At 45.5% G+C, this 14,058-nt stretch overlaps 1 protein-coding gene across 1 annotated transcript in view; it reads left to right on the top strand.

Moving 5' to 3' along the window:
• LOC139817925 (uncharacterized) overlaps nt 1–14,058 on the top strand; it is a 62,591-nt gene that overhangs the window by 42,708 nt on the left and 5,825 nt on the right. The window contains exons 2-7 of the mRNA XM_071786225.1: nt 807–878; nt 3,810–3,952; nt 5,412–5,626; nt 6,875–7,101; nt 7,536–7,862; nt 8,123–14,030. Coding sequence (XP_071642326.1) covers nt 807–878; nt 3,810–3,952; nt 5,412–5,626; nt 6,875–7,101; nt 7,536–7,862; nt 8,123–14,030 — 6,892 coding nt within the window. The remainder of the gene's footprint in view (nt 1–806; nt 879–3,809; nt 3,953–5,411; nt 5,627–6,874; nt 7,102–7,535; nt 7,863–8,122; nt 14,031–14,058) is intronic.

Here is a 14,058-nt window from a genome sequence, read left to right as displayed (position 1 = left end):
TTTTTAAAGATCGAGGACAGCAAATTGATTTTTCTTCTGCAGTTTCATACTGCAGTAGGAGGTAGCGTTCAGGTATATGGACGAGTTTCGTGATCCATCATGATGAAACGCTCCGGATCCTCCTCTTTCTTTTTGCCGGGGGATCCGGGCGTGTAGGCGGGTTAAAGGAGCGCCGTCGTGTCTCGCACTGTGTTTACCTCTACGTCTGGTCCACGCGGTTCTTCGCCGATCGCGAGCGCGAAGATGCGCTCTGCGCTCTCCCACGTTGCACACCCGGGGAATCTCGCCGCACACACCTCCCCGGCATTCCGGATGCACGATACATCGGGCGCATTCGCGGGGAATTTGTGGGCGACGTGTCGAGTACGTTCCTGAATACGTACGTCGGCCGGGAATACCGTCGGCGGTATTCCCCGCGAGAAGCGTCGTCGCGACGTCGTAAGACGTCTCGCGCTTGCGAGAGAGGATGACATCTTTCTCCTCGGGTCTCTCTCACTCGCGCGTATAGTCGCGCCGATTTTGCACTGATGTTGCGTTACACTTTGCGCAACGCGTTTGAAACATTAAATATCGGCTGGCTCTCATCGTTTGTGCGATACTCGAGCGAACGTGATCGATTACGTCATATGCAGAACAATTGTTTGTCAAATATCCTTTCCTGAAATCTCAATACTTTCGCTTATTCTTATCCCTCAAGTACCACGTCCGATTTATGATCTAAAACATTTTAATTTTAGCGTAGTAGAATACGATAGAGCTAACTTCTGAATATTTTTTAATATTATTATTATTCTATATTTTTGCAGCTCCAATCGTCGGTTTCAGCGACGCACGGTGGTTCGTTCACGAGCTCCAAGGGACAGGAATATTTTTTAAAGGTGCGTCTCGTTTTTATCAGCGCTAAGTGGAAAGCATTAATCTTTATAGTCGCGTTGAAAATAAATTTAGATTAATTTTTCATGTTCTTGAAAAGTGAACGACACTATCGTTGCACTAAACCCTTCGTCACATTGAATCCCTCGATTATTGTTTTTGAATAGCATTATTGATTCTTTCGGCAATCTTTATTATTGACGCCCGATAGATGCGCACGTAGCGAAACATGGCAGGAGATGGCAAACAGAATAATATTATGTGACATAAAGACTTTGCCGAGATAGATAAGAACTTCCATATTTTCTCCGTCTTTCGACGGAGGAAATACTCCTTTCAAATATGTGAAGAGAAATGTTTGCGAACAAAGGAAAAACGTTTCCCCATGCCCGCGATGATAACGTTACAAGTGTGCGGGTAGGGGGGGGGGAGGGTAACATAAGTCCTCCGTATCTTTAGTTAACAATTGACAGAGCAAGAGGAATCCTGGCTACTATCGCTATATCGGTATTATTTACAAAACTCACGTAAATATCTATTTTCAGTTAATATATATCGGTTATTTTTATAAATCTGGCTACGAAATCTATAAACCGCGCGGAAATTTTATCAGAACGGAAACGTTTTCAGATCTTCGTTTAACGTTTTTATTTTTTTTTTTAATGTGAGCGAGGAGCGAAATATATTTCCGAAAACCCCTCGTTTGTAGCAGCGCTTTTTTTATATATATATCTCCTGTACACAGCGTTAGCGAAACGAGCGAGATTCATTGAACTGTGATTAACAAAAAGAACCGATGGAAATCTGACATTTACTCGACGGATTTGCCAGTGCCATGTCAAATTCGTTTCAATCGCCGGGTATTTGCGGTTTATTGCTGAACTCCATCCGATCTAACATGTTTACGGTGGTGCATCGGATTCGCGCAAATCTTGTTGATGCGTTTCCGCGCTATATATATCGAAGCGCTTTTATCTCGCGCGGAGTATTGCGTCCCAAAATATCCGCAACATCCATAAAATAGCTATCTCGATAATGATGCGTTAAGGTCTTCTCTAGCGCTACTTTCTAACATCAATGAAACTTAACTTCAAGCTCGTATAATAATAAAATGTAATTAAAATTAAAATTAATGAAACTTTTACGGATATCTTTTTATATAATAAATAAATAAATAATAAATAAAAGAATTTTTTGTGAATTATTGGTTGCGATAAACATGGTTGTTTTGGTATAATGAAGAAAGCAGCCTTTTCTTTCTTTTCTTTTCTAAATTGTGAGTCAGCGGAACCAAGCAAAAACCTGAAGCGAAATCTGTACATGACGAATCGAGTCTCATGTAAAATCTCCTCGATGAAGGAAATGAGTTTTACTTTGTAACTCGGTTCGCTTTTTTTTTCGTCTCGCACGAAACCTTAGCGCGCGCAGGTAATTGCTTTGAATAATACGATTTCCGAATAACCCCGCAGCTTTAACCGCGTTATCAATCCTCCGCGGGGAACTACGTGGTCCTTGGTAAACATTGTTTGCCAAGGGAACGTCGCTTCAAAGTCCCCTGGATAAATGTCATTACACTTGTTATGTGCGGCCGCGCTTTCTACTGAAAGAAACAAGCGCACAGATGCGGTAGGGTCCCTTTTAACTCGTTCAGAATGGAAACTTCTTCGATTTTAGAAACCAACGTCGTCGGTTCTCGCATTCAGAACATATGACATAGAACTTTAAGCTCCTTTGATACAACCCTTCTATTGAAGTTTAGTCCTATACCTTTAGATCAAATTTGTTTCTTCTTTTAGATCATTTTTAGAATAACTGCTCCTTTGTAACATTTAGATTTCTCGAAATAATTTTTTGTATCGCTTGAACATCTATAAATCTTTAGCGAAGTGACAGCGAAGGTATACATTTTAAGTTCAAACTTTGTATCACTTTGCAAGTAAAGTTAATCTTCTTCTCGCGAAAACGGTATGTTCTAAGAAATTGCATAATCCAAAAGCTATTTCCTCACCCGCGACAATACCGTTTTTTTTCTTTTTTACGTAATACACGCCGTATCGCCAACGTAAAATTGTCGACTATGATGTATCGAGCTGAAAAGTACCGTTCTTTCAAAGAACATTTTACCGGGTCATGGTTTTCAATATTTCGTCCCTTCTTTGAGTGAAAACTTTGCGCTTTTTTTCTCCGACGATGATCTTTTCGACACGACTATCTCTTCTGGATTTATATTTCTCAATCTTCCCTCGCGCGGTTTTTCTCGATCTTTCAATACGGTCAATTTATCAATGTCGGTTAACCTATGGCGTAGTCTCTCGTTTTATTTTAAAGCTCAAACATTAAATATAAGTATTACCTTCAATATCAAATTAATAGCATTAATAATGTAATACGTAACATTAATACATTGATGTGTTTTGACGTCTTCAATGAAGACAAATACAAATCTCTAGAGAGGCAGAGGTGGTATATTTTACATTTTAGTTCCGCAAATGTAATTTATTAAATGTACGGAAATGTGGTTGGTGGAATGAAAGATAGATAGGAGGGCAGAAATGCGAAGGTAGATATAGAAAGCACGAAGATACATAAGATATAGAAGCGGACAAACACATTGAGTTAATTAATTAGAGTTACTTAAGGTAAGGTAATATTGGTTGTTTACTGCGAATGTAAATAGCGAATATCTACAGATAAATTAATACGATTTGTAATTAGGCGCGACGGGAGATACGTTCTTAACCGGACAAAACGATTGACAACTAGGGTATATCGAGGGATTCGATGCAATACGAAAAACGCGCTCGGTGCCCTTTATCAGGATGAATCGCCTCGCGTCTCGCATGAGTGCTGACGCGACGCGATTACTGTCCCTCAGCATCCCTCCGATGATTTTCCCGGTTTCTCTTAATCGAGCCAGCGGCTTCTTCGCTTCGCAGGGGCTCGAGGCGACGCTGAGTGACAGCAAGAAGAAGTACGCCGACAAGGTGAATGCGCTTCTGTCAGCCTGGGAGCATGTCACCAATTATATTCCTGCGGCACCGCCCGAGGCCATCCAGTCTCTCATAGAATGGGCTCACAGGTGGGTACACGTCGTCCGTCGATCGTTGTTGTTGTTGTTGTTGCGTCCGCGATTATGTAGCCGACCCTCGATTAACAGGGGAACTCGTTTCGCAAAGGCACGTACAAGGGCGAGGGAGATATACCGTTGCATAACTACGATCGTTCCTTGCCTGACGATTACATCGTTAAAAAAAGCCACCACACGCAATCTCGACATTATGTTTTTTTAATGTTTATATAATTGTGCGGAGGTTTATACTTTATTTTGAAAAAGGAAAACGAGTCGAACTCCGCTCGACAAATACCATCAGTGGTCTATTTTTGTAAGTTGGAATACTGATATTTTTATCGCGTGTAATTTTTAAAGTGCTTTTAACGTTCAAAGTGAGCGAGAATTCTCTTAACGTTATCCTTTCAGTTCATTATTATTTGAGGATTTAAATAATTGAATGTATAATGTCGGAGGAACTGTCAAGTTACATTAATTATGTTCATTATTGTCGCATTATGAGGTCCCCGCGCGTATGTGACCCATTTAACGCGTAGCATGTACACAGCCGACTTTTTTTTTGTATTACCAGCCGCCGGAGTTTTTTTCGACACAAAGGTAGCGTGAAACGAGTTTCGATGTAACAGCGACGTTCTACGGCAAATGAACGTGACGGGAGGGAGAAAGCGGGAGAGAGATAGAAATGCGGCGAGAGAGACGGAACTGCTCTGAGTAATGAATCTGCACGTATGTAGCACCGTCATACAAACGATCCCGGAATTTTGAATAGCAATGCGACGCAAATTCACGTTAACGTGACGGGTATACAACCGAGGCACCCTACGGGTACAGGGTGGTCCAAAAAGGGATGCGTGAGAACATTATTCTTCGCGAAGTTTCCAGTCTCCCCCTGCAGTAATGGAGGTCTGATTAGCAAGCCGCGTTCGGCCATTGTTGCCGGTAGATGAATTAAATCTCGCGGATGAGTTAGACGCGAATAAGTAATTAGGAAGTCCGATTTTTAATCTAATTTTTAATTCCAATGAGAGTTTCACGTTCGCGACTTTACCATTGCTAATGCTGAGATGGAGCAACAGATTATCGCGAACTGACAAGATCTAAATTAACTTTCCTTCTTATCATTTAAATTACGGTGTGTCTTATCACCGTACATTTAATTATATGATCTAATAAATATTGTTTGCGATGGGTTAAAGATAACGAGTTAAAAAAAGAAAAGGACACCAGTCTTTATCTTAGCTTAGAACTGAAAGTATCGGGGTTTATTTTTTCAAGTTGTATAGAATCTGATTCTCCAGGATGCAGATATTTCTTTCTCTCTTCCCTTCTTCTTATCTCGGCCTCGCGATAGGCGCCATCGACATCGCGAAACATTGGGAGGCAAATACGAAAACAAGTCCGCGCAAACATGTCCCGCTGTCTGTTCTTTTCGGCTTTTACTCATGTTGTGCTGTTCTCCGTTGCGCAGACATACATTGACATTGGTATTGCGCGGGGAGTGGCCGAAGTTGTCTGCCGCCAAAACGCACCTCTGCGTAACGCTGCAGAGGTGTGCGTCTCAGCTGGTGCAACATCCCGCTGCACCCAGGTGTACCGCCCTGCTGGCTCTGGTGAACAATCCATGGACGCATCCCGTCCTCGACAGCATACTTAACGGCCAACCGGATTCCGAACATGAGGAGGGTAAGAAGAGAGAATTATCGTCGCCATTTTTCGATCTAGCACGGTTCCGTTTTAAATTTGAATAAAAATAAGATCACGTGTCGTCGATCTTATAATATCCTGTGCCAAATCTTGGTGGAAAAGTGGGTTGTTTGAACAAGTATATTTGCGCGCACCTGTTAACCCGGCGTTATTAAGGTGAAAATATGCGCAGCATGGGAGATTACTAAAGATTTATTTTAAAAAGTTTAGCTAATCTAAGAGTTTAAGACGCGATATATCATATAAGATTTTATAAAAAATTTTAATTAATCCTTGAAATCAAACAGTCACATTATATCAATAAAATTGGTATGATCCACAAAGTCATTTTACATTAACTTTCTTTATTAGTTGCGAAAATGGCATTATGTTTACAGCGCCTGGAGTTTGTTATCTCGCCTTAATAACGTCGGATTAATTATGTTGCACACTAGCGGATTTCTAGGGATTTTTAAAAGGGATTCTCTTCTAGATATGAAAAAATAAATAATAATTATTCTCCAGTCTGTACATGCTGTTACATTTTTTTCAGCGTTAATTGTGATTGGCAGAATACAGTTTTATTCGTTTTTGTAAAAAAATATATAATTGATCAAAATTACAAAATAATACAGGAGTCCCAGAGACTGCGACCCACAATTGAGGGTTAATGTATTAAAGAGAAAATATCTAATTTTGTTTTGAATTGTATTTAATACAATTATAGCTAATAAACTTAGAGAGTTTGTTCGCGAATTGTAAAAGAGATGAGTTAAAGAGAGATTAGGTCTGTAGTGATAGATATGCAAATGCATAACAATAATCTGTCTTTCGTATATTAAATTCTTAATTGTTCTTGCGATCGCTAACAATATTATTTAGCCAATTGTGTGTCTTTGACTTTTTAATTTCGTTCAGCTATTTTTAAATCCTCGATGACCGTATATTGCGAGTTCACAGAAAAAACTCGAAGTGCCATTTATATCATTGCCCATTTATACCAGTATTATCGAGAAACTCTTGTTCTCCGCATACATTCATAATATCTATTTCAACTCTTGATTTTATTTTAATTCCGATTGTATCGTTCATGGTACCTGAATAAGTTCTTTGGCAATTGAGTTTGAATAGCAAATAAATTCATCAATCTCTAGCTTTTTTACTCATCTCGTGAAAATTCACGACTTAATACGTTGTTGAATGGCAACCATTGAGAGGCGTGTCGTAAAGCGTGTGTTGCTCTTTTAGAATTCTGTTGTTCGGAGAAAGGCGAGCTGCTGACGATGAGACTGAAGATACTCTGCGAGGACCGCTGCGAGGACATAGCGGTGAACCTCGCCGCCGCGTGCATGCGCTCCCTCAGACGAAGCGATCAGCTGCGGTCGCTCTCGGAGTCTCATCACGTTCACTACATGATTGACGTGTACATTGTTCTCTTGTACAAATTGAAACGCACGCAAGATATTTTCGCTCAAGTAAGTATCGATCAGAAACGTCAGATTGTCGCAAGAGATGTTTATTCGATTTAGATTGTCAGGAAGTTGCCAAAATGCAAGCATATAAGTAGATATGTAAATTTCAAACGATGTTCTTAAAGTAATTTATCTGGTTTGGAGAAGTAAAATTATGACGCATCTCTGATGCTCCAAGAGTATCATCGAAAATGTCAGATCACTGTGCTATGAGTCACGTCGACCTACTTGCTTAATTTGCCAAGATTTGCTGAACCACGAGGATGTATTCAGAAAATTTAAAAACACATTTTTCAAACGATCGGAATCGTGGGAAAGCAGAATTCTAGTGAATGCGTTCAGAAGGTCGATTGGTTTCCTTGTGATTGAAGGAACGCGTGTTTTGCGTTCTGCGCGAATATTGCCGTGCTGGAATTCATAACTGCGCTTTGTTACAGTTAAAATTAATGGACCTCAACGACGGGCTTGAATTGGTCCAAAGGCTTAGCGGTGAGAAGCCAACGAAGTATGGAACGGCGCGTGTTTGGAGAAATTCGATAAAGGCCGCGGAATTGGTCGCGCAGTATCTCGTTACTGCCGGGATGGTTCGACCGGTATCGGAAACCGGTGCAAATATTTTGGAGCAGATTTTGAACTCTTGGGCGCTATTGCACGCAAAATGGAAGGACGTTGCACTGACTCTGCCCGGCATGATTAGAAAATTAATTGAACCCGCGGAAAGTGCTCAACATATTTATATCTTCTGTGCAGTACTTGCAAAACATGTAAGTAAAGATTTTATCTGAAAAATTGAATATTTGAGAAATATTTAAAAATATTTAGATATGGTTTTTTATTCTGCCAGAGATAACCAGTAGATAAAAAATCGTGTTATGTGAGAATATAGAATTACCAAAAGTTAAATATATCTATTAATAAAATAGGAAAATAAGATTTTATTTTATCGTGTTTAAAGGCAAAAAAAAGTTAAATCTATTTTTAATTAAACAAATGTTATTTTTCTTGGATTTCTTTTTAATTGCAGTTCGGCGAGATTATAAAACCTTTGGTGATCGAACTGTACATCAGAGCGCTAACAACGGATATGAACGAACTGGAGAGTCAGAAGGCGAAATCGGACAAGGATAAGGTGCGCGAAACCGCCAAGCGTCTGAGCACGCAATTCCTCAAATTGGCGGACGTAGTAGACAGCAATATTGGCATAGCAAGGGAATGCGTTTTGACGGCATTCTCTTTACATCCTACTAGAGCCTGTTACGACAGAATAAAGGAATTGGCGGTGGCGTGTGGAAAGGCGAAGGAAGATGGCGTTTCGCAAGAGGAGCAAAGTGTCAAGGAGAAACCCAAGGAAACTATAGAAGACGATCTTCTCTCTGTATCGGTTATCAAGGAGACATCCGAGTTAATGGTAGATAACAACGTCACGGAAACAGGCTCGACGCCCTCGACAGTTTTGGAAGCGCAGCCACCGCATCAAAATTTGACCGTTGCAAAAGGCATAGATTTTCAAAACGGTCAGGTAACGAAAACGTTTGAACGAACCAATAAGTTGTTGAAGAGCCTTCTGACAAAGAATCCCGACATTACGTCGTCTGACATAGCAACACCAGCGACGTCGATCAGTAACAGGTGTCCGTTGCATCCGAACCGTGAATCCTCATCCGAGATGCTCGGCGAACTCTGTTTCAATTGCGGCGAATTCACCGGCAGTAACCAGTTGAATGATGATAAATTACAATTGAAGGAAGCTAGCACGACGCCGGGCAAGAATGTGGAGAGAACATTGGATGCGTTGATTCTGATCAAAGGCGATGCGGTGACAGGCTCGGCGAATTATGACGAGAAGTCTGTGCCCAGCCAAGTGCTGGACGGTGAGAAATTGGGTCTATCGCCGCAACTGTGCGACGATCTGGCCGTAGTACTGAGTAGTCCACGTTACCACATGCTCAGTTGGGTGCTCGACTGGAAGGAGTTGAAGAATTTATGCGAGCGGTACCTGGAAAACGAAGAGGAGGTGCGCAATACGAACAAGGAGCTTAAGTATCTGAACATTGATTATTCGCAGTTCAAGGATTGGCCATCGGAAGACGATACTAAAGACGTCTTCTTCGGTATCGAGAAGGGTTACGAGCAGTGGGTTGACTTGCCATCCGATAGTTCCGAGCAATTCGGTAGCTTCCAACCGGCAGCCGGCTATAAACGTTCATCGATGCGTCGCAGTTTAGATGATACTACCACGGATTCCGACAGTGGCAGTGTATTGCGTGTACGACGCACTGCACGAACGCGGAAGATCCATCGGTTGGGATCGTCCGAAAGCGACTACGACAGCGCTGAACGTAAACCAAAGCATTTTAGAAATAGGATTAGCTCGGTGTCGGACAGCGATAGCAACACGCAGGATAGTCAGACTGACAGCTTGGGTAGCGACGGTTGTCGGTTAGAGACCAAGAAGAAATCCAACAAATCGAGCGGTAAGGAGTCCAACCGTTCAAAGACATCGAAGCTCACCGTCGAGTCTGTCTCGCATTTTCAAATGTTAGTGAACGAAGAAGTGCGGCATACGAACGCGCACGAGGACGCCAGCGGCTCTGACGTTAGCAGCAACGACATCATCACTCTCTTTTCCGCCGACATGGACGAAAATAAGCGCGAGACGATCAAGGGCTCAGCGTACACCGCCGCGGCGCAATTAATCATTACTGAAAGGCGAAGCGATCCTGCGGTGCTGAAATCTCTTAGGATGTTCAGGCCACAAAGCTCGAAAAAGCCGTCGAGGATTTCGCAAATTTTGCAGAAGAATTTATTAAATAAGAACAAGGATGTTAATAATAGTAGTCGGACGGATGCCGAGCAACAGGCGACCAACAACATTGCAAAATTTGCGCCCATGCTCAGCACGCTAAATCTGAACCCGAAGATTGTGCTGACGCGCACGGACGAAGTCGATCGTAAATTGACCAGCCGTGCTAAGAAACAGCAGCAGCAGCGGCTGAGTAGCGGTGACATCACCAGTGAACTGATCAACATACAAAAATCGATGCCGTTCTCACCGAATAACAAGAGTGTAATTCAGTATCAGAAGAAGCAAAAGGAACGTGCCGCGAGCAGTAAGAACACCGGCGGCAAAAGCGACCTGAACTGTCCTGTGATAGTCGACGGACGTCGCGACCGTCATCATCATCATCATTTCGGCTCCGTTAAATCCAACTTGGGTAAAACCAAGTTTGGTGTTATCGAGAAGGCTGTTAGGGATTCCGACATATTAGCCAAAAATGTACCGGGTCTGAACTCGCTGGACATGATGGTACCGCCACGGCAGCGTTCCACAGTGAACGTTGTCCAACTCTCCAGAAGCGGCGTGCCGCAGAGCCCAAGTTCCGCCACGGGTACGCCGACAAGCATTAACGTTAGTGGCAACACGCCACCACGGCCGACGCGCACCCCAAGCGTGGCTAGCAACCAAAGTAGCAGTGGTGGTGGCAACAACAGCATACAGTTGCCGGGAACCCCTTCTTCAACAGGCGGCCACGACAGTGGAGTCGGCATGAGCCCAGCTGGTCAAACGCCACCATTGAGATCGTCGTCGAACCTCGGAACGCCGGACACCGTCGGCGAGGAGGCCAATCAACTACTGGATGCTGCGTCACCGACGACTATCGGCCCGACGAACCCGACGACGACGATGACTGCCAACAACGTTTCGGTAGTCCATCAACTCGACATCACTGAGTCGTCGAGTCCGGTGAGAACGATAGCGCAAATACGTCGTGCGAGCAATCAGCAGAACAACCAATCACCGAAAAAATCACCTTCTTCGCCGTGCTCCGCGGGCGTAGGCGCGACCACAGTCACAACGATGACGACGGCGACGAGCACGATGTCTTCGACGGGGCTGATCGCGCCCGAGTTAAAGGTCATCTGCAAACCCGACGGCAGTCTCCGTCTCGCAGCTGCCAGTCCAATTGTGTCTAATCAAAGGAATCTTTTAAGCCTGCAGAACTTGGAGGACGGTAGCAGTGCGAACTTTGCGCGACAGACGACGCAACAACGCGGTGCGGATGCGGTAGGCGGTGCGTCGTCCAACAGAAACGCCTACGATCGACTAACCGGCACCAGTTCCATCGTGAAGAGCGCATCGCAGACCGGCCAGAACGCTGTTCTACCCAAGTTCCAACAGGCTTTTCGTAATAAAACCTACACTCTACCAGCTGATGCGACCGCAAGTGGGGTTGCCAGTGCCGCGACAGATACACCGCTGGGAGGTGTTCAACAAACGGTGACGACATCCGCGCAGAAGACAACGACGAATTTGTCGAAGGCAGTACAGACGTCTGTGCCGAGCAATCAACAACAACAACAACAGCAGGCAAACGCCGGAAACGTTAATGTGCAATCAATTATTTCTAATCTGCAACTGTCGGCCGGCAGGCAGATAGTCAACATTGTGCCGAATTCTGGGAATAACGCCTCGGCGAGCGCTGCCATCGGTTCGAATCAAGTCGCGAATCAAACGATCACGCAACTCGTGCAGAACGCCAGTTCGTCCAACAGCGTTATATACACGCACAAGGTAATAACCAATAATCCGAACCAGCTCATCCCACCAACAATCATATCGCACGGCAATTCGGTACCCGGTGGCAGAACTCCCGTGGTCAAGCTCAACATCATTCGTACGCCGGTCAGACAACAGAATCTGACGGGAACCACCATCCAGGCTGTCTTGACGCCGACGAGGTTGCAGCAACAACAGCAACAGCAACAAGCCGTGAGACCGGACAATTTAATCGGTTCTCCGATTGAGGTGACCAATCCAGTGAGCTCGACAACTTTGGAACAATTACGAGAATTCGAGAGCGTGCTAGAACAGGTGAAGGAGAGGAGTATCCAGCCACAGTCTCACCAGTCGATCTCCAATAGCGCGACTACGACAACCGTGCAGACGCAAACCACTACGCAGCAGACTCAGGCAAGCAAACCGCAGCAGATATCTGTTAGCACTCTGGCGCAGCAACTGATGATGCCGGCGCAGTCCAGCGCGAACAGCGAGGCATTTACCAGCAACGGCAGTACTGTGACATTTCAACAGGAATCTGGGTACCAGCAGAAGGTCTCCTTGGCTTATGTAAATCCGAGCAGCACCGCTAAGGCGGGTAACTCCACGACACCAGTGGTCGTGGTCACCAGCTACTGTCAACCAGCGGCGTCGCCGGCGCTGAGCGTCACGTCTCAGAGTTCCTCGAGCCCGTGCGTAACGCCGGCGCCAGCACCGATACCACCGTCAGCTGGCAAAACACCATCGACGCCGTCGTCCGCCGCAGCTGGGACTGCTGCTAAGGCCAATGTGAAAAAATCGACACCCAAGGCGGTCAAAAGCAGCGCGACTAATACATCCAAGGCATCGCCGATACCGAAACCGCAGCAGAAGCCACAGGAGGATGAACAGACTGCCCAACGGATCTACGCGATTCTCGACGAATACGCGGAGCAGCTGAGAAATTCGCCGGATCTGAACAACAAACCGGCACCCCGCAGAAGATCCAATCCGCCAACCAATCCGAGTCAATCATCGAAGAGGAAGAAATCAAGCTCGAGCAAGAGCAAGCCGGCGGGACAGCAGACTTCCGAACTGAGCCCTAGCACAGACGATCTCGGCAGGACTATGGGCAGCGAGGATTCGTCCAGCGGTGTTGTACACGTGCAAGACAGTCCGGCCGGTTTCTCTGCACCAGAGGAACCGTCGATGAGCGGGGAAGCGAGCGCTGAGGTGCGCAATATGACGAATGACTCGAACGACGGCGTCGAACTGAACATGAAGAGACGTAATCTTATCATTACGGAGCCAGGCACGGGCCAGCCGCGAACGGTGATTGTCCAGGAATCACTGCAATCGGGCTCGGTGAGCGTCAGCGAGGCGCTCGCCTCAGTCACGGGCAAGATGAGCGGTACGTCGGTACTGATGCCTAGTTTCGTGCTGCCACTGATGAAGGGCACTCAGCAGCATTTCACCATAGTATCCACCGGATCCAAGCTGCTCACGGCTATGCCGACGACCATGCGCACCTCCGGCGGCACCGCAGTTCCCAACACTTTACTGTTACAGTCCTTCCTCAATCAGAGCAAGCTAATCCCTGCACAACCGCAGATGAAGCAGATGAAGATGCAGCCCACCTTGCAGACGTTGTCGAACAATCAGACGCTGACCGGCGCGCAGAACGTTCAGAGCACGCCCGTGGTGATATCGCAGACCGGAAGCACGCCGTTCGTTGGAGAGACAGCCACTGTGACGGTATCTACACCGGATAAACCCAATGTTATCGGTGAGCTGACATTGAAGAACGATACAGTGGCCGCCGGTAGCGCGATCGCGGTCGAATCAGCGGCGACGAACACCGCCATCGTGGTGCAGAACAAGAGCAATCCCACCCTCAGCCTGATCGGAACTCGGAACATCAGCGAGATATCGGACAACCAGCAACTATGCGGCGTCATCACCAGCAATCCGCTGCAGGGCACGAGATTCTACAACTCTGGCATGCATAAACTAACATCGACATCTGCCGCCCTGAAGGCGGAAAACGTGGTCTGCATTGCGCCGGCTGCTGCGGTCTCCCATTCACCGGAAAAGAAATCCCCTCAGGACGGGCAGTTACACACCGAGAAGTCGGTATCCTTACCAGCGAGCGCCATCGCGCTCACTTTTACTCAGCAGACTGATGTGAGCGCCATGCTGAACGATGCAAATCAGCAGCTACAGCAGAAGGACACGAAGGAAGCGTCCACCGAGATAACGTCTGGTACCAAAATTATTTCACCGAAAACGGTAAAGAGAAAATTCGACAATGCTATCGGCATACAGGAAAACATATCGCCGAGAACTTTGATCTCCCCGAATATCGCCACGTCGTTACAAAATAATACGAAAATTGGTAAGGAGCCTAGGTATATTTTCTGCAC

Source organism: Temnothorax longispinosus, chromosome 8 (assembly GCF_030848805.1).
Source record: "Temnothorax longispinosus isolate EJ_2023e chromosome 8, Tlon_JGU_v1, whole genome shotgun sequence".
NCBI lineage: Eukaryota > Metazoa > Arthropoda > Insecta > Hymenoptera > Formicidae > Temnothorax > Temnothorax longispinosus.
The sequence above is the reverse complement of the archived record's forward strand: the minus strand, read 5'-3'. Positions and strand labels throughout refer to the sequence as shown.